Consider the following 17,500-nt stretch of genomic DNA (forward strand, 5'->3'; position numbering starts at 1 on the left):
TGAAATCCCCCTACAGCAATAGTATCACTGATATAGCACACTGTGACGATACCTACTCCAGAGGTAGAAATCTGCCAGGTACTGCACTGACTGACCTGGTTGACATAATGGGTGTATTTCAAAAACGGCTCACGTTAGCGACTGGATCATTCGTTTCACTCCCCCTAGCCCTGACCCTGTCCTCGCACTGAGTGCTACATCTTATCGGTCCAGTTAGCAACTGTGGATTGTTCAGTAGCGGTTCATGACCTGTAGATCAAAGTCCAAAGTTCAAACAGTGAGTTACTCCTTTGCTGCACCATTCCGTCAAGCAGCTGAGTACCTTCTTGCAGGTGTTGGCCCTCCGGACTTCCACGTCAAGTTTCTTCTTTTCTCTTCACTGCTACTTGAAGACAACGTTCAACAAAACGGCATGACTTTCTTCGATTCAGCTCTTTCCTTTAGATCACTACTTGTAGTCGTGTTCGTCTAGGAGAAGTTCAACGGTGATTTTATCCGTATGGCAAGTTAGAAACGGAATAGACCATTTCCAGAACTCTCAATAGACCAGAGAAGTTCATCATGTTTCCTACACTTAGTGAGAAAGAAGAGAAAAGTAGATCGTTTTCACTGTCATCAACGTTTCTCCAGCAAGGAATGTAAGTTGCAAATGGTGGCACTCCATCTCTTTCTCTCCGTTTACTTCCCATATTTTCGTTAGTACTGTCGTCTCGTTGGTCTCCATCTTTGACCTTGTCCGGTGTCGCAACATGACGGCCATTCAGGGACCTACTGATTGACCTTTTGTAGGCGAAGTGCATTAATTTTCAGTTCTTTGTAACGAAGGTAGACTTGGCGAGCAAGAGGATTTATAGATATTTCTAGTTGCGATCGACATGAAGATTGTTCAAATATCAAGTGTTTGCTGTTGTAACTGTTCGTGCTTGTCAAGTTGAAGTTGAAGTTGTTCCATTCATTTTGTGCGAAGACCTTTCTTCGAACTGTCGTTTTCTTCTTGGTTGTCAACGGTACGAGAGTTGGTGTTGTTTGAGGTGGAGAGCAGTATTCTTTCGTTGATAGTTGTCGTAGGCAGTTGTAGTAATGAGGTGTAACATTTGTCGGTGGTTTCTGTGGTTTTGCTGAGACAGGTAAATTGCATTGTGTTGCAGTGTGTTGTGAAAATGTCCCCGCGATGTCGTTCATTGATCGTCCTCACGTTTTTCAGCTACTGACACAGTCATTGACTGACGTAGCTGCATGTCCGTGGACGTGGGGTCAAAGGTTATTCCACTCTAAATATGGTGTTGGGTATGACGTCATGATGAGTGTGTATGTGTGTGCGTACGCATCAGTGTAGATGCAAGTATTGACATGTGAGATCAATCTTGTTTGGATCATTGTGTATGTCATAGTATGTGAGTACTTGTTGTCTTTCTTACCTCTTATTTTCTGTCCCCTTGTCTGTCCATCTGTATGTGTGTCTGTCCGTCTGTTTGTATCTGTCTGTCCGTCTGTGTGTGTATGTGTGTGTGTGTGTGTGTATGTGTATGTGTGGGCACGTGTATTTGTGTCTGTGTGTGTATGTCAGTCTGTCTGTTCTCTGTCTGTCTGTCTGTCCGTCTGTTTGCCTGCGTTGCGTATGCATTGTCCCTGTACAGACATGTCCAGTCAAGACGTCGAAGGATTTGCTGTGGAAGTACGGCGACGGGATGCCACAACGGAAAGTCTTCAGGCTGCTGTACCTCCTGAGCAGCCGCAATTGTCCTCCACATCACGTAAAGTGACATGGAAACCATTATCAATATTGGGGACACTCTGCTACTCAATGGGAGTAAGTAGAGTGTTGCTGTACAGTGTGTGTGTGGGGGGGGGGGTTCTGTGACACCTAGTCTTCTTGTCTGTACCATTGTCAAGTGATTGTTGACCAGTGGGAATCGTTGGTGTGACATACCTTTACAAGATGTGCAATTGCAATTGCTGCAAGCTTCTCTCAAGCTGGAATAAAGTTATGGCAATTTGTCTGGTTTGGATCGCTGACCCCTGAGGTCAATCAGTAGGTTTCCTAACTCCTGATGGCATTGTACTGAGAGTATTGTTGCTGTCGTTTTTGTAATTGTCAAATCGTTTTTTTCTGTTTTGTATATCACACAGACAATGCTCCTTTGTGTGATCTGCTCGGAGGGTGAGCATCTTCGTGATGAAGTCCTCTACACTATTGTACACTACATATTTAGTGTACATAGTGTAGAGGTGAATGAGCAAGACGAAACTAACGTAAGTTGTTGTGTTCTTGATTGTTACAAGACTCAGTACTGTTCAGGTTTGTCATGGTTGTTCTGTCTGTCTGTCTGTCTGTCTGTCTGTCTGTCTGTCTGTCTTTCTGTCTGTCTGACGTTTCACTCCAGTGTGTCTGTATCCCTGCACTGTACCATGTATCCGTCTGTCCACATGCCTCAAGATTTCGCGTCATTGGGATGTACAACTGACTGTGTGTCTGTCACGTGTGTGTATGTGTGTGTGTGCGTGTGTGCGTGTGTGCATGCATGTGTGTGTGCATGTGTGCCTGTGTGTGTGTGTCTGTCTGTCTGTGTGTATGTGTGTGTGCACGCATGTGTGTGTGTGTTTGTGCGTGTGTGTTTGTGCGTGTGTGTGTGCGTTTGTATGTGTGTGTGTATGTGTGCGTGTATGTGTGTGTGCGTGTGTATGCATGTGTGTGTGTGTGTGTGTGTGTGTGTGTGTGTGTGTGTGTGTGCACGCATGTGCCTGTGTGCACGTGTGTGTGTGTGTGTGCACGTGTGTGTGTGTGTGTGTTTGTTTGTGTGTGTGTGTATGTATGTGTGTGTGTATGCGTGTGTGTGTGTATGTGTGTGTGTGTGTGTGTGTGTGTGTGTGTGTATGCATGTGTGTGTGTGTTTGTGTGTGTGTGTGGGCCCACACGTGTGTGTGTGTATGCATGTGTGTGCGTGTGTGTGTGTGTGTGTGTGTGTGTGTGTGTGTGTGTGTGTGTGTGTGTGTGTGTGTGTGTGTGTGTACAGTTCAACTGTACACTACTGCACTGGTGTGCAGAGTATGGAAATGATCGACTAGCAAATATTCTCATCGGACGAGGAGCTGATGTCAATGTGCAGGACCGCGCGGTAAGAACTAGTGATAGTTTAGAGTCTGGTTGTCTCAACTGAATAGACCGATCCCCTTATTATACTGGGTTCGAGCACGGGGGCAACCTCACTCGCGATCGAGCTAGTTTTTGAACGTGACAGCATCTTTGACAGTGTGTTTCAGGTTTGTTTTGGAATGTCTTCTGCTTAGTTCATGTAGTTTGCGATGGCTTCGAGCGGTGCTAAACCTCCTGCTGGTAGGAGCAGAGTCTCCGAGAGAGACATGGACTGTGATGCCGCTGCAGGATTTTTTCAAGGCGCGGGAGGGTACGATCTCGGGCCACAAACAGGAGTTACTCCAGAGGTGAGTTTTTTTGTTGTTGAAATATTCGAATCGCGAATCGTGTTGTGAGATTTATTTTGTGCCTAGGCTACAGCAGACCACATTTCTTTCTCCTTGCGATCGGTGCTGAAGATAATATTAACCTTTTTCTGGTCTGTCTTTTCCTCTCCAGAGCCATCTTCTATGAAGGTAACCGTGGTGCTGCCAAGTCACCAAGTCGCGATCAGCAGCCCTGAAGTGGAAAATCGATTTTCCAACGATCTGGTTGGACATCAGCCACTAAAGTACTTCTGATTTGCCTGTAATGACAACAGCAGCCATCCTTGGACACCTTGCAAAGACAGGAAAAGCCACTGGTGGAAGCGACTGCTATGAGGTGACGATAGCAGTGCAGTGGTGATCGCTGTTTTGTCAAGTCGAAGGGCTAGCCAACCCAGAGGAAGCATAAAAAAACGATGAGCAGTGCGTGTTATTTGTTGAGCGTGAAGAGCTAGAGGAGGACAGTGCAAACACATGGACGGAGTGGATGGTGTTTGAAGAACAGTGTGCTGTGTGCCGGCTGGTGGTGATGGTGGTCTTTGTCAGCATGTATTCGTGCTGCTTCTTGTGCTGGAACACTTCTCGCCCAGGAAGGCAGATTGCGTGCTCCCTGGCCCTCAGTTGGCTATGGGGCATTTGTTCCAGGAACATTACCCCAGAGCCAATGATGAGTCGTACCTTTGAAAAGTCGAAGCTTGCTGTTAATCGCAAGCGTAGCGCAGTGGATTGCTCCCTCTTCGAAGCACGAGGGCCAAAGCTTGCCGCTGTCTGCAGCAAAGTGTGTGTGCGGTTCTTTCGAACCTATGAATATACCCCCCTGCACGTTCAGAGTGAACTATTTTCTAGTATATTTAACATCCTCAACCCGCCACCACCATGCGCTCTTGGCCGAACTAATGCACGAAGCATAAACACACCAGCACAGCAAGGACACTTCCGTTGACAGATAATGTTTACTCTAGACCGCTGTTTCTTTTCTTCGAGCTCATCGTTAGAGGAGGATAGTAGCATGATACAAATGATGATATAATAGAAGATGATAGACGGTTTATGGTCCGATATTGATGATTGAAGATCTAAGAAAGCAATGACAGTGATTGCGAAATGGATAATATTATCATGATTATATGCCAGTCTGGTAATGCGTTGTACTAGTGGACAGTATTGAAATCATCACTGCATTCGATGCAAATATTGGTATACCTTTGGTTTCAGTATTGGAAAAAAAGAGTAAGAGAACCTGGTTGATTTGGTTGCATCTGCGACTGGCTACTGGGTGTTGTGATCAGCAATGTTACCATGGGAGAAAATAAGAGCGCAAGGATCTGTTGGGTCTTGTTGTGCCGGTGCGAGAACCCTAAGTGCATGGCAAAATAGAACTGTTTCATCCACAATGCAGAATGTCTTGCGGTACATGGCATTGATGACTGGACATCTCGCCAGCTCGCCCAAATGGGGATCATGCCCAAACGGAGGAACAAGACAACTTTCCAGCTCGGCTAGCTATATAGTATATACCGTGAAACGGATGATTAACTTGTGCCACGCATTACAGCTTCTGTCCCATACGGCCCAGGCTTAGACACATCAATGCCAATAGCAGCTGATCCTCCATTACATGCTCGTTGGCGATTTACGGCCACCTCCAACTGTATCCGCCGTCCCTCAGCTTCCGTCTTCGCAGATCTGGCTCGGCGCAGTACATTTTCTCGGCTAGGCTCAAAGAAGTCCCACAGAGCGGTCCAAACACCTGAAGGCAAACCAGTCAGAAACTGGCGCGGCTCAGAGTCTTTCTTTATGTTATTGTACGTAAGCTGTTTTTCGGCTTTCTTCACCCCATCGTCCAACTGCTCCATGAGACTCTGTACACGAGCTCTACTTGCTGCCAACTCCTGATGCAGATGCTGCACTTCCATTACAGGACCAAACTGCACTAAGCCAGGTTCCTTTCCAACTCAAAATGCCGTTGCCTCTCAGCAAAATACTGGTTTGCGAGCATGGGGAGCTCGTGATGCAGACGCTGCACTTCCATGACCGAACTGCACTAGGCTCACCAAATACTGTTTTGCGAGCATGGGGAGCAGAGCGTCCAGACTCCACTCTCTTGCGAAAAGCAAACCTGGTACCGTAGGACAGCTGTTTGGTTTCCTGGACTCATCCTGCCCTTGTAGAGCTGGGCAAAACGATTTCGACTTCGGGATCGAAATGATCGCTGCATCTCAAATATTCAGAGTGACCCTAAAACTACGTCCTTCCTCACGGGGAATAGCCTGGATCCGCTTGCTCCAGGCCGCTGTGGCTCCACACGACGAAAGGAGTGAAATGACTTGTTTGCTTCGTCCTCCTGTTCTGACAGTGAGGAACGCAGCAATGATCCTGAGAAGGCATCCTGAAGTCGTAAAAAGGAAGACGTCTAAACAAAAACAAAACAGCTCAAATCAAAAGTCCTTGTGGCATTTTTGTAGACAGGCTTGCACTGCGTGTAGATTTCGCGTGCTCTGCATCTGCACTTCGCATGCGAGAAGTCACGCAAAGCCGAGGTGAGGTTGGTCGCGTGTGTGCAGCAGGATCCCACGCGACTGCGGAGTTGCCCCCTTGCTCGAACCCAGACAATAATAAGGGGATCGGTCTATTCTCAGTTTGTATGGTCCTACATGTCTATCTGTGTGTCTCTAAGACAATCTGTTCGTTGTTTCTGCATGTGTGTCCTTCTGTTTGTATGTCCACGTGTGTATGTACATCTGCGTGTGTGTACATGTATGTGCATGTGTGTGTGTGCATGTGTGTGTGTGCATGTGCGCCCCTGCGTGTGTGTGTGCGCGTGTGTGCGTGCGTGTGTGCGTGTGCGTGCGTGTGTGTGTGTGTGTGTGTGTGTGTGTGTGTGTGTGTGTGTGTGTGTGTGTATGTGTATGTGTGTGTTAATGCGTTTGTTCTAGTTGTCCAGGTCTGTGTCGGTGTGTGGTTGTAGTAGTTAGTGTAATGGTTGTATAGCAATACTCATCACATTCTCTCTTTCTCGACACTACAGCTACGACGGACTCCACTTCACTGGGCAGTCTTCAGTAACAAGCTCAACGTTGTCAAGGTGATGCTGTCACATGACAGTGACGGTGTCACCTTGGATACCACACTGCGTGACAGTGTAAGTATTTGATTGTGTGTTGTTGTGAAGTGAACATTTTCTACTCGTCCTTCTCACCTGTCCTGCCTCTCTCTCTCTCTCTCTCTCTCTCTTTCTCTCTGCCCCTCGCTCTCTCTCTCTCACACACAACTACCACAACTCTCCTCTTGTCAGAAATGTGTACCAGTTGTACAATACCGTACTCGATGACATCATGCGTACAGTATCGCCACGTGGTCATATTCACTCTGTGGTTCATTTTTGAATATTTTCGAAATCAGTGTGTGAAGGAGTAGACTGTTTGATGGTGTCTGTTGGAACGAGTGAGGAGTGAAGGGTTGTTGTTATTGTAACGAGTACGCAGAAGACATGCTGTTGTTCCTGACGTGGAGCAGGCGCTGTGGACGTCTTCCTCTCGTCGTGGATATTTTCGTTCGAGTAGAAATCTGTAAAAAAATTCAAATTTGTCGAGGCATGAACTGCATGGAGTAGCAATGTTGCTGAGGAAGGAGAGACTTGTTCTGTACATGTAAGTTGTCTTGTGGAGAGGTTGATTTCGTCTGGTTGTAGATTATGTCCTTGGCCTTCGTTGTGTTTTCGTTTTTGTAAAATTGGAACGAATTTTCTCAAAAATGATTTTCTGTTGTTCCTGTGATGTGTTGTTGAGTTACTCAGGATGGGCAAACAGCGTTGGATATAGCCAGGAAATACGATTATCATGATTATGAAGGATGCGTGCAGTTGCTGGTGGATCACGAGAGTGCGAAGGTATGTTGAATAGACTTGACTGTGAGTGACTGAATTTAGATGTACTGTGTGTATACAGTAAACATTGCAGCGTGTCGTACATTTGATTGGTTGAACTATGCAGTGACTAGGTGTCACGTGAGTCACGTGAGGTGCACCTACCACCACCATGTCCTACATTTGTACAGCTGTCTATGAGATCAAGATTACGTAAACACGAGAGTGTGTAACTCCGCTTGGTCTGGCCATGGCGGAATGTTTCGTTTTGTTGACTTTTCTGGAGATGATGAGTCATACCGTACGAGGCATGTACTACGAGTCTGTGGGCGCGTGAGCTTGTACAGTTTTCATTAGGGGTCGTCCAAAAGAGGTTGCACGGGCCGTTGGTGTGTGAGCGGCATTGATTGCACTGCGAAAGAAACGCTCGACTCTGTACGAGCTGTAGACTTTTGTACAGATTCCAGGACGCGCTCGATGCGTCTTGAGAAAGGCGTGCAGTGATGTGCTGAACGCAGCGCTGCTCAAGTGGGACAAAAACAAAGCTGGTGGTCGTCAACCGCCTCTTTTCGCAACGTTGTACAACGATGTTTTGAGGATGATCCCCTCCAGATTTGAATCGCGAATTGGTTGACTTGAAGATTTTTTCTGCGAAGTCTCAGCAACATCCATGGACCAAAGAAGCCAAGCTCTGGCTAGCAGAGCCTGGATGGATTTTTGCAAAGTATTCTTGCGACGGTGCAATTCCTGTTCCAACAGGAAACAGTGGGAGTGATCAAGTCATTGCCAGTCCAGTTCGGAGCGGACTGACATTCCGCCCGACGCGGAGGTGCCAGTACCTGTTGTCAGTGAGCAGCCAAAACATGATGAAGAACAGCATATGCTCCAATAAAAATGGGGGAGGGGATGCATGTAGCAATCACCTAAACTATATCCTATTCTGTGCACCAAGAGCTAAATTTGGTGCCGGCCGGCTTTTGTAGGGTATCACTGCATTTGATCAACCAGACGCCAGGTGCATGTGATAATTGGGACCATTTGCAAGCCGTGAAACAGCAAGACGAATTAGGAAACTGTGTTAGAATCCCATCCTGACCCCGCGAAGCACACTGGTGTTTGATTAGTTCGGAGGGGTCTACTCGTCATGACCGCAACGAGTGGTTTTCTTTTTAATCCAGTGCGTGCGATTTCAACAAGGATACGGAGAAAGCGCAGTAAATTGCGCCTCTTTTTGTGACTTTTCTCAAATTTCCAAATGTTTTATGCACTCCTGTTGGAATAAAGTATGATGGTGAATATACTGTGTACGACGGCAAGGCACATTCTCACTAGACAAGTGACGTTTGCTAATACTTGGTCCGCCAAGTTACAATTGGCGCTTATCTTCGCACTTGATTTTTCGGTGTTCTGCCTGCGTCATACCGCATGGAACCACCGATTCACCATCCGAACATAACCATAGACCATTGCATCCGACAATATGGCAGCACAAACCACCACAGAAGTTGTAATCAGTTCGTTTGAATCTTTTTGACTGGAGCTGCCACCGACGAACACTTCCGTCACCGCAATAAAAGGCTGCAACCTCCGCTCCAGTCCGTAAAACAGGTCAGGATGTTCACAATTCAGAGCAATGGCGAATACAGTTTCTGCCTACTTCCAGCTGTCTGGTGGCAAGGATGGTTTTCCGCGGGGAGGCATAGAAAAGCTGAAAAAGCGCATCGCTAGCTTGAATTTGAATACTCGCACTGTACAGCGGCTAGTGAAGCGTTCTCACCAGCAAAGCACCGACGAAGAAACTACAGATCATATCGACATCTCCAGAATGCGAGACCAATCCGGCAGACACACTCTGAAGCTCACAGAGGACTTGGCAAAGGAGCTGATCAAAATAAACACCAACTCCTGAGGGAAACTCTCGTGCAAACAACTTGCAGGAATCTCGCAGAAAAGAGCTACGCCTGATCCAGAGTCAGTGCAACACTGGTGCAAGACGTTAGGTGCAGTACGCTTAGGTACTACATCAAGCAGAAGCTATCACTGCACTACAAGCACCAGCGGCTTGCATGGGTGGTGATCAGCAAGTACGACAAGCGCAAGAGGCGATTTGAAAACTGGCAGTGATGTGGTGTTGCCTTTTTGCCTCAAACAAAGGCATTTATTGCGACGAACGGGGATAACACATACAGCCACCACACGGGTACTCTCACTCAGCTTCTGAGCGGCAAGATGACAGGCACGACAGGTGACTGCCTTTGAGCATGATTCGAGACGAGGAGAAGTGGAACAAGCTATGAAACGAGCAGCATCTGTCTGGATTGAATGTTTTGAGCTCTTCCTCCAGCGACGATAGTGGCGAGGAGGATGTGTAACTTGCAAGGATTTTCGGCTGAGCTGCTTTCTGCCGTGTAAAGTATCATATACGTAGCGTTTTCTGATCGTGGCATGCTTCGAATATTTGTATTTTCGTTTTGAGACAAGAGTGAAGATAAGTGGCAATTTTAACTTGGCGGACAAAGTACTTCCTCCGTTAACAAAAACTTCGGGATGGATTTTGATCGATACGAAAACGCTTAGAATAGGTCAAGAACAGTTTGTATCGCCTGCAAATCACTGGACGAAGGTAGTTCAGCCTATGTACAGCATCTTTACAAGAGAAACTGTTGGCAGAATGAGCAGATAGTTCAGTTTGCGTCGCTTTTGCTCGAATCATGTTTGACCCTGGTTCGTTGCCGTCATCTGCTGCGCGCGAGTCGTCATCTCGTTCGAGTCGTTGTTCAGCTCGTTTCAGCCTTGCCTCGGCTTCTTTGATCACACTTGGCTGAACTTGATGTCGCCGTCATTGAAGTAAGTGTGCTTTCAAGCTGCGTGATCCGCCGCGGTGGTGATTACTCGTTTCCACCAGGGAGTCGTAAAAATATTTTACGACTCCCTGGTTTCATCTTTGCTCTCCAGAACTCCGCGAAACGAGGAGTAAAGGACTACTAAAGGCACAGCCAAACTGATTCCATTTTCTGTGATTGATACCCTGCCAGCACTGAACGGCAGCGGCTAGCAAGTCCAGTCGACTTTCTTTAGCCACGAGACTTGCGTCGGACTGCAGACTTCTGAAAGAATGCACGGTCATCAGCGTTCGAATCTGGGCTTTGCGCAGGTTGAACAAGAACCTGAGTTCAGAATTATTTCATTGCGCCGTGCGATCGGAGCACCGCCTTGTTCACTCGCTCATTGTGTGGGCTCGCTGCTCCGTTCCATCGCTCTCAAACTCAGTGCTAGAGTAGTAGAGAGGCCAAGCAGCGTATTACCCCCTCGGAGAAGTGATATTTCAATTTCGCTCGCCATTACTGTCCTCATGTTGCCACAGCTCAACCATCGATTCCGCTCGCTTGTTGTGAAAGGTCGCTTTCCTTGCATCGTACTTTTTCATGCCATGCCAGGGAAGGCCGAGAAAGTGATTGCGACTCATTTCACAGCAGTCTGTGTGCAAACCAGTCCCTCAAAAATCCCTCACGAAGTTTTTGTTAACGGAGGAAGTAGGCCATTCACACGACGTGCAAACTCAAATTTATCGTACCGTTTCCAAGGATATTTGCTCGCATACGATAAACTTGGACACACGCTTGCAACTGATTTTTGAACTTGGCCGGGGCCCTTGTGCTCACGATTATACTTTGCACACGAGCAAAAGTGCCGATGTTGAAAGTGCGCGCTGCAAATGTAGTGTGTGGGATATTTTTTCAAACGGGAATTTACAAATTTAAAACCCAGGCCCACGGGTACACACCCAGGTCTGCGGGCATACTTCTGCATACGCACACACACACACACACACACACACACACACACACATTCATGTGCACAAACATAATTGCAGACACTCCCACGCCCAGTCTGTCCGTACAACGACGTACTGACTGACGCACTCACTCACAAGCAATCAACACATAGGTTTGGGGGTTGCCATGACTTCAATTTGATTAAAGATAATAGTACGTGATGATAGACCAGTTCCAAGAAAACAAACGATAATAGTTGAGTCACATCATCACGTTCGATCGTCAGTGATTCACACTGCCCACCGGGGGCAAACGCACGAACGGCCCACCGAGGGCTAGCCTGCAGCTGCCCACCGTGGACCGGTAGCACGAGCGGCTAGCGAGGCCAACAGCCAGCCCACTGATGGCTAAGTAATACTACCCGCCGTGGGCCGTTAGCATACTGCCCACCAAGGGTGCACAAATGGCCAATGTGTCCAGTAACCTGCCCGCTGCAGGCGCATGAATGGCCGCCGAGGCCAACAGCTTACCCATCGAGAGTTAAAGCATACGGCCCAAGCGAGGGCGCGCGAAGAAGCGTATAGCCCAAGCGAGGGCGCATGATTATAGCCCGACCGAGGGCGCATAATTGTAGCCCGACCGAGGGCGCATGATTATAGCCCGACCGAGGGCGCATGATTATAGCCCGACCGATGGCGCATGATTATAGCCCGATCGAGGGCGCATGATTATAGCCCGACCGACGGCGCGTGATTGTAGCCCGACAGAGGGCGCATGATTGTAGCCCGACCGAGGGCGCAGGATTTTAGCCCGACCGACGGGGCATGATTTTAGCCCGACCGACGGCGCATGATAATAGCCCGACCGAGGGCGCATGATTATAGCCCGACCGAGGGCGCATGATTATAGCTCGACCGAGGGCGCATGATTATAGCCCTACCGAGGGCGCATGATTATGGCCCGACCGAGGGCGCGTGCTTGTAGACCGACAGAGGGCGCATGATTGTAGCCCGACCGACGGCGCATGATTATAGCCCGACCGAGGGCGCATGATTATAGCTCGACCGAGGGCGCATGATTATAGCCCTACCGAGGGCGCATGATTATAGCCCGACCGAGGGCGCGTGATTGTAGCCCGACAGAGGGCGCATGATTGTAGCCCGACCGAGGGAGCATGATTTTAGCCCGACCGAGGGCGCATGATTATAGCCCGACCGAGGGCGCATGATTATAGCCCGACCGAGGGCGCATGATTATAGCCCGACTGAGGGCGCATGATTATAGCCCTAACGAGGGCGCATGATTATAGCCCGACCGAGGACGTGTGATTGTAGCCCGACAGAGGGCGCATGATTGTAGCCCGACCGAGGGAGCATGATTTTAGCCCGACCGACGGCGCATGATTATAGCCCGACCGAGGGCGTATGATTATAGCTCCACCGAGGGCGCATGATTATAGCCCCACCGAGGGCGCATGATTATAGCCCGACCGAGGGCGCGTGATTGTAGCCCGACAGAGGGCGCATGATTGTAGCCCGACCGAGGGAGCATGATTTTAGCCCGACCGACGGCGCATGATTATAGCCCGACCGAGGGCGTATGATTATAGCTCCACCGAGGGCGCATTATTATAGCCCGACCGAGGGCGCATGATTGTAGCCCGACCGAGGGCGCAAGAATAAGCGTATAGCCCAATCGAGGGCGTGCGAATGGCCGCTGAGGCCAGCAACCTGCCTACCGAAGGCTAAAGGATACTGCCCAACCGAGGGTGCACAACGGCCGTCGAGGCCAATAGCCTGCCCAACGAGGGCTAAAGCAAACTTCCCGCCAAGGGATAAAGCATAGTACCCACCGAGGGCCAAAGCATGCTGCCCACCATGGGCCGATTATATACTGCCCACCGAGGGCTAAATCATACTGCCTATTGAGCAAACGAACAGCCATCGAGGCCGACAACCTGCCCGCCAAGGGAAAAGCATACTGCCCGCTAGGGCCTAAACTATACTGCCCAGCGAGGGCAAATGAACGACGAGAGAGAGAGAGAGAGAGAGAGAGAGAGAGAGAGAGAGAGAGAGAGAGAGAGAGAGAGAGAGAGAGAGAGAGAGAGAGAGAGAGAGAGAGAGAGAGAGAGAGAGAGAGAGAGAGAGAGAGAGAGAGAGAGAGAGAGAGAGAGAGAGAGAGAGAGAGAGAGAGCATGTCTAACACATATGTGTGATTTGTGTCTCTGTTTTTTCTGACTCTCTATGAAGGAGGCCAAACAGCTGCAGGCAGGTAAGTGACAAATCAATTCTCAAACTTCTTTTTCGCCAAAAAAGTTACGAATGGCCAGTGATGCACACGAATAGTCGAATAGTAATAAAGTTCGTTCGAAGAGCTGTACAATCATGTTCTATGTGTGGCATGCATGCTAGTTTTGTACGAGTACATGTGGACCCTGCGCTAGCGGCAATAGAGCTAGGGCCGCTGCTACAGATTACAGTACAGCGGTTACCGTACGTGTACTTGACGAATCCGGGATGTGTGAGCGCTCGCCAGACAGTTAGTAGTAGTAACAATAGAGTGCCGGCACTGTAGTACAGTTGCGAAGGGCACGTGTAATTGTACGAGTACAGTACACACACTGTACTGTTGTGAAGTGGGAGCCCATGGTGCCTTCTTCTTTACTATGTTAGTGCGGTCCAACTCACCCCTCTCTTTCACTTTGAAGAACGTTCTGGACATCCAGTTCGTTTTTTGTGATAGCTTCTGGCACAGCTGGTCGTAGCAGCTCCGTTTAGGAGCACTTCGAGAAAGTTGAAGGAGGCGCAAAAGTTCAATGCAAACTCAAGTTCAATGGCTTGACTACGAGCTCAATGCGGGAACATCTTATCCGACGGCGTGTTACTTGCTCGACGGCTGTAGCTGCCACGGATGCGAAGGTATCCCAGGCAAAAAGCACAGACGCAATGCAGAAGTTTGTGTAGTAGCTGGCCCTCGGAGACAATTCCACACACTCAAACAAAGCACTCACTTTGTGGTTTCACGAATACTCGTTAGGACAGAATTATTAGTTACACACTCGGCAAGTAAAGATAAGAAGTGAAAAGAGCACAAGAAAAGAACAATGCAAGAAGACAAAACACGCGGCGAACGGCAGCCATGTTTTTAGGTCATCAACCAATGAGCAATCTATATAAACCGGTCGCCGACGAAATTCTAGAATATTCCAGAGCTGTGAACTGTGATTGGTTAATTATGCTAATGGTCTAGAACAATAACACTAGCAGCAGTCATACGGGTAAATACGGGTTTAGCCATACACGACTCATACATTACTCACGAGCGACTCACGGAAAGGGTAATAACATGCAGATACAAAATACGCAAGGAGAGAAAAAATGTAACTAACTGCCCATCTTGGGGTTTGAACCTAGGAATCTGTATCAACCCAAGCTCTACAAATAAATACTCTTTTACTGCGAAAATTATACTTTCTATTAAAATGCAACTCCTACATTTGTGGGCCGTCAAGAAATTTCAACGAACACTAGATTATCCGTTCGTTCGAAGATTTGGTATTCGATAGAGTATTCGTTCTTGAAAAATGGGTTAGTGTGCATCACTGATTGGAATACTATTTAGCATCCAATCCCTCACATATTCACACTCAGTCAGGGCAACAAGGACTGGCTTTGGAAACTATGTGTTACTTTGAGAAACTGGTCTCATAATGCAAAAGCTCGAAGAGCTGGCAAGCAATGCTAGGCTGCTAGCAGCAACTTGCTCATGATGAGCAGCAACTAACGAAGCAAATGTCCAGTTGGAAGCAATAGAGCTGTATGTCCCCAAGTAGTACCATTAGCAAGAAGATATGATGGCAGGGTTCTAGCCAGGTCAAAATAGTAGGGGGGGGGGGGGGGGAGGGGGGCATGGGAAACAGTTACCCCGTAACCCATTTTGCATTTTCAGAAATGGTCTTGCCATACAAAATGCAATGTACGGGGCGAACCCCCGACTTCACAACAGACAAGTGTGCCTTTATGAACCCTCCAGTAGTGACTATCCACTACACTTTTCGTTGAATGGCATCGGAACGCGAGGATGTCGTCTTCTTCCGCTCCGAAGTACATCAGCCTCTTCCTTCGATACACCGTTGACGATCCGTTTTAGGAGACTCAGTGCAACATGGAATCCAAACTCAAACGAATAAGCTTTCATGTACTTGCAACAAAGAGTTGCATCCAGAACAGTCCAGTCTACCGAGGAGAACAAGAACAGCAACTCGCGTCGCACTCCACTTCGTATTTTGTTGTCGCGGAATTCAAATCGCGATTTTCTCGACATTTTCCACAAACGCTGTGGTCATGTCTTAGCACGCGCTGGCTCAAATAAACAAGGAAGCATAGTGTGCTGAAATGGGCTCGTCTGTAAGGGTAGAATAGTAGAATATTTTTTCGTACTGTTCATATTTGTTAGAATATTTGTTCGTGATTTTGCTATTCTTTGCAACATTGGTAAATAGTGATTTTTGGGTGAACAGGGCACATTTTAGTGCTCTTTTATTGCTTGTTTTTTGGATGAATTGGGCGCAGCATCTGGGGCGAAAAGTGGTACAAGCGTGGTGGTGCTGGTGGTACCGTGTGTGACGCCCCTGGACTCTATAAAGCCCAGTGCCTCAACTGTAGCAACCCCATAACAGGTGTCTCCTGTCTGCCAATATTCCGGTGATGGAGTGGTGTATTCTGCGGGAAGCAATGACTTTCAGACACACCCGTGACCGTAAACTTGCGAGTCAAGCGGGCTTTCTCATAATACGAGTGCATGCAGTGAAGATGCACTCTCACTTGTTTTGCATTCCTGTTGCCTGTACTGTATGATTTCTTGCTAGTAATACAAAAGAAACAACAAACTGTAAATGTCACCTGCAGTTACACAACATTTTTTGATGTGTGCTGTGCTTATCGTTGTGCCCAGGAGATACTGCTGATCTGCCAAGTATCAGTGAACTCGAAGCAGCAGAGCAGGAGGCAGCCAGGTTGGGCGGTACGACCATCATCCATTTCCTGCACGTGGCAATACTTGGTGCGGCGCGCGTTGGAAAGACCAGCTTGCTGAAGGCGTTGCTTGAGAAGATGCACGATGAGAATGAACTCAGCACGCCCGGCATGCGCACGTCCTACGCAACTACAAGCATCTCTGATGACTGTCGATTCATCGAATGCCCAGACATGCCAGATGCTCTGAGTCGACTCTACGTCCTCACCATGATGTGCAAACCATCCACTTCGAATCATCCCCAAGACAAAGAGACAACACAAGATGACAGAGAGAGAGCCCCAGCAGGAGAGGATCCTGTGGCTGGGACCCATGCAGGACCTATGGAGGACAGCAGTAGCAGCAGCAGCAGCGACGGGCCAGCAATGCGCGAGGAAATCCACAAGACCATCACAGGATTTCTCAACGCAGACCGGGTAAAGTACATCTCTGACCGGGCCAACACGCCCGACTATACCGTCATCACATTCCGCGACCTTGGAGGGCAGCAAGTCTACCAATCCGTGCAGCCCCTCTTCATGGCCAAAAACACAACCTTTATTGCCACATACAACTCTTCTCTGGACCTTCTAGAGACCCTTCCCAAGCTCGATAAATTTCAGTTCAGCCAGGAAGAATGTATCGAGCGGGCCACTCTACCGGCCAATGCGACTCGCCTAGACCAGCTGCTAAGCTGGCTCGACATGCTGCTGCTGAATGCGAAAGCTGACAGCAGCACAGACCAGAGTGCTGCAGATGATGTGTTTGTAGTGGGGTGTCAGAGTGACATGTGGAAGAAAACCGATTTGCCTGATCCTTGTAAACTACTTCGAAAGAACATCGAAGGTTCGCCGTATAAGAAGCTTGTCTGGAATGAAACATCGTACTTCAAAATCGACAGCACCAGATCCACTGGAAGTGCAGCACAAGCAGATGAGCTGCAGCGATTGAGAGAGGCCATCATCGACCGCTGCCGGAAGAGCCAACGTAACATCCCTGTTCCATGGCTCCGATTCTGCATAACCATACACACGCTCAAGCAGGAGGTCACGTGGCCTTGGATTTCCTTCAAGGAGGCAAAGTTCATAGCGAAGCAAGTCAAGGCTGTTCCACATGACTGCAGTGACCGGCAAATACAGCTGCTGCTGAAGTACTGCCACGAAGCAGGCCACCTGGCGTACTTCCCAACTTTCAAGCTGAAAGACACGGTCATCCTGGAGCCCCAGTTCATCCTGGACTGTGTCAATGCCTTTGTCTACATGAAGTTTGACCGAGACATCACAATGCACGAAGAGCGGCGCTATAAGTCTGGGTTCATGACGGAGTCCCTGGCACGCAAAGCTCTCAACAAGATGTTCGAGGGTCAGTCTTACTGCGACCATGCTAA

General features: G+C 48.4%; 2 protein-coding genes and 1 long non-coding RNA gene across 3 annotated transcripts in view; all 3 read left to right on the forward strand.

Moving 5' to 3' along the window:
* Positions 1 to 17,500, forward strand: part of LOC135825659 (uncharacterized) — a 171,809-nt gene that overhangs the window by 399 nt on the left and 153,910 nt on the right. Inside the window, exons 2-3 of the mRNA XM_065338278.1 lie at positions 1,638 to 1,810; positions 2,131 to 2,253. Coding sequence (XP_065194350.1) covers positions 1,640 to 1,810; positions 2,131 to 2,253 — 294 coding nt within the window. The 5' untranslated portion in view covers positions 1,638 to 1,639. The remainder of the gene's footprint in view (positions 1 to 1,637; positions 1,811 to 2,130; positions 2,254 to 17,500) is intronic.
* LOC135826094 (uncharacterized) lies at positions 3,209 to 4,703 on the forward strand. Its single transcript, XR_010555211.1, has 2 exons — positions 3,209 to 3,441; positions 3,593 to 4,703. It is a non-coding gene; the product is annotated as an uncharacterized LOC135826094 (long non-coding RNA).
* Positions 6,548 to 17,500, forward strand: part of LOC135826176 (uncharacterized) — a 19,804-nt gene continuing 8,851 nt past the window's right edge. The window contains exons 1-4 of the mRNA XM_065338806.1: positions 6,548 to 6,601; positions 7,256 to 7,348; positions 13,350 to 13,371; positions 16,054 to 17,500. The exon at positions 16,054 to 17,500 is cut by the window's right edge and continues 676 nt beyond it. Of these exons, the coding sequence (XP_065194878.1) occupies positions 6,548 to 6,601; positions 7,256 to 7,348; positions 13,350 to 13,371; positions 16,054 to 17,500 (1,616 nt within the window). The remainder of the gene's footprint in view (positions 6,602 to 7,255; positions 7,349 to 13,349; positions 13,372 to 16,053) is intronic.

The sequence above is a fragment of the Sycon ciliatum genome, chromosome 10, assembly GCF_964019385.1.
Source record: "Sycon ciliatum chromosome 10, ocSycCili1.1, whole genome shotgun sequence".
Lineage (NCBI taxonomy): Eukaryota > Metazoa > Porifera > Calcarea > Leucosolenida > Sycettidae > Sycon > Sycon ciliatum.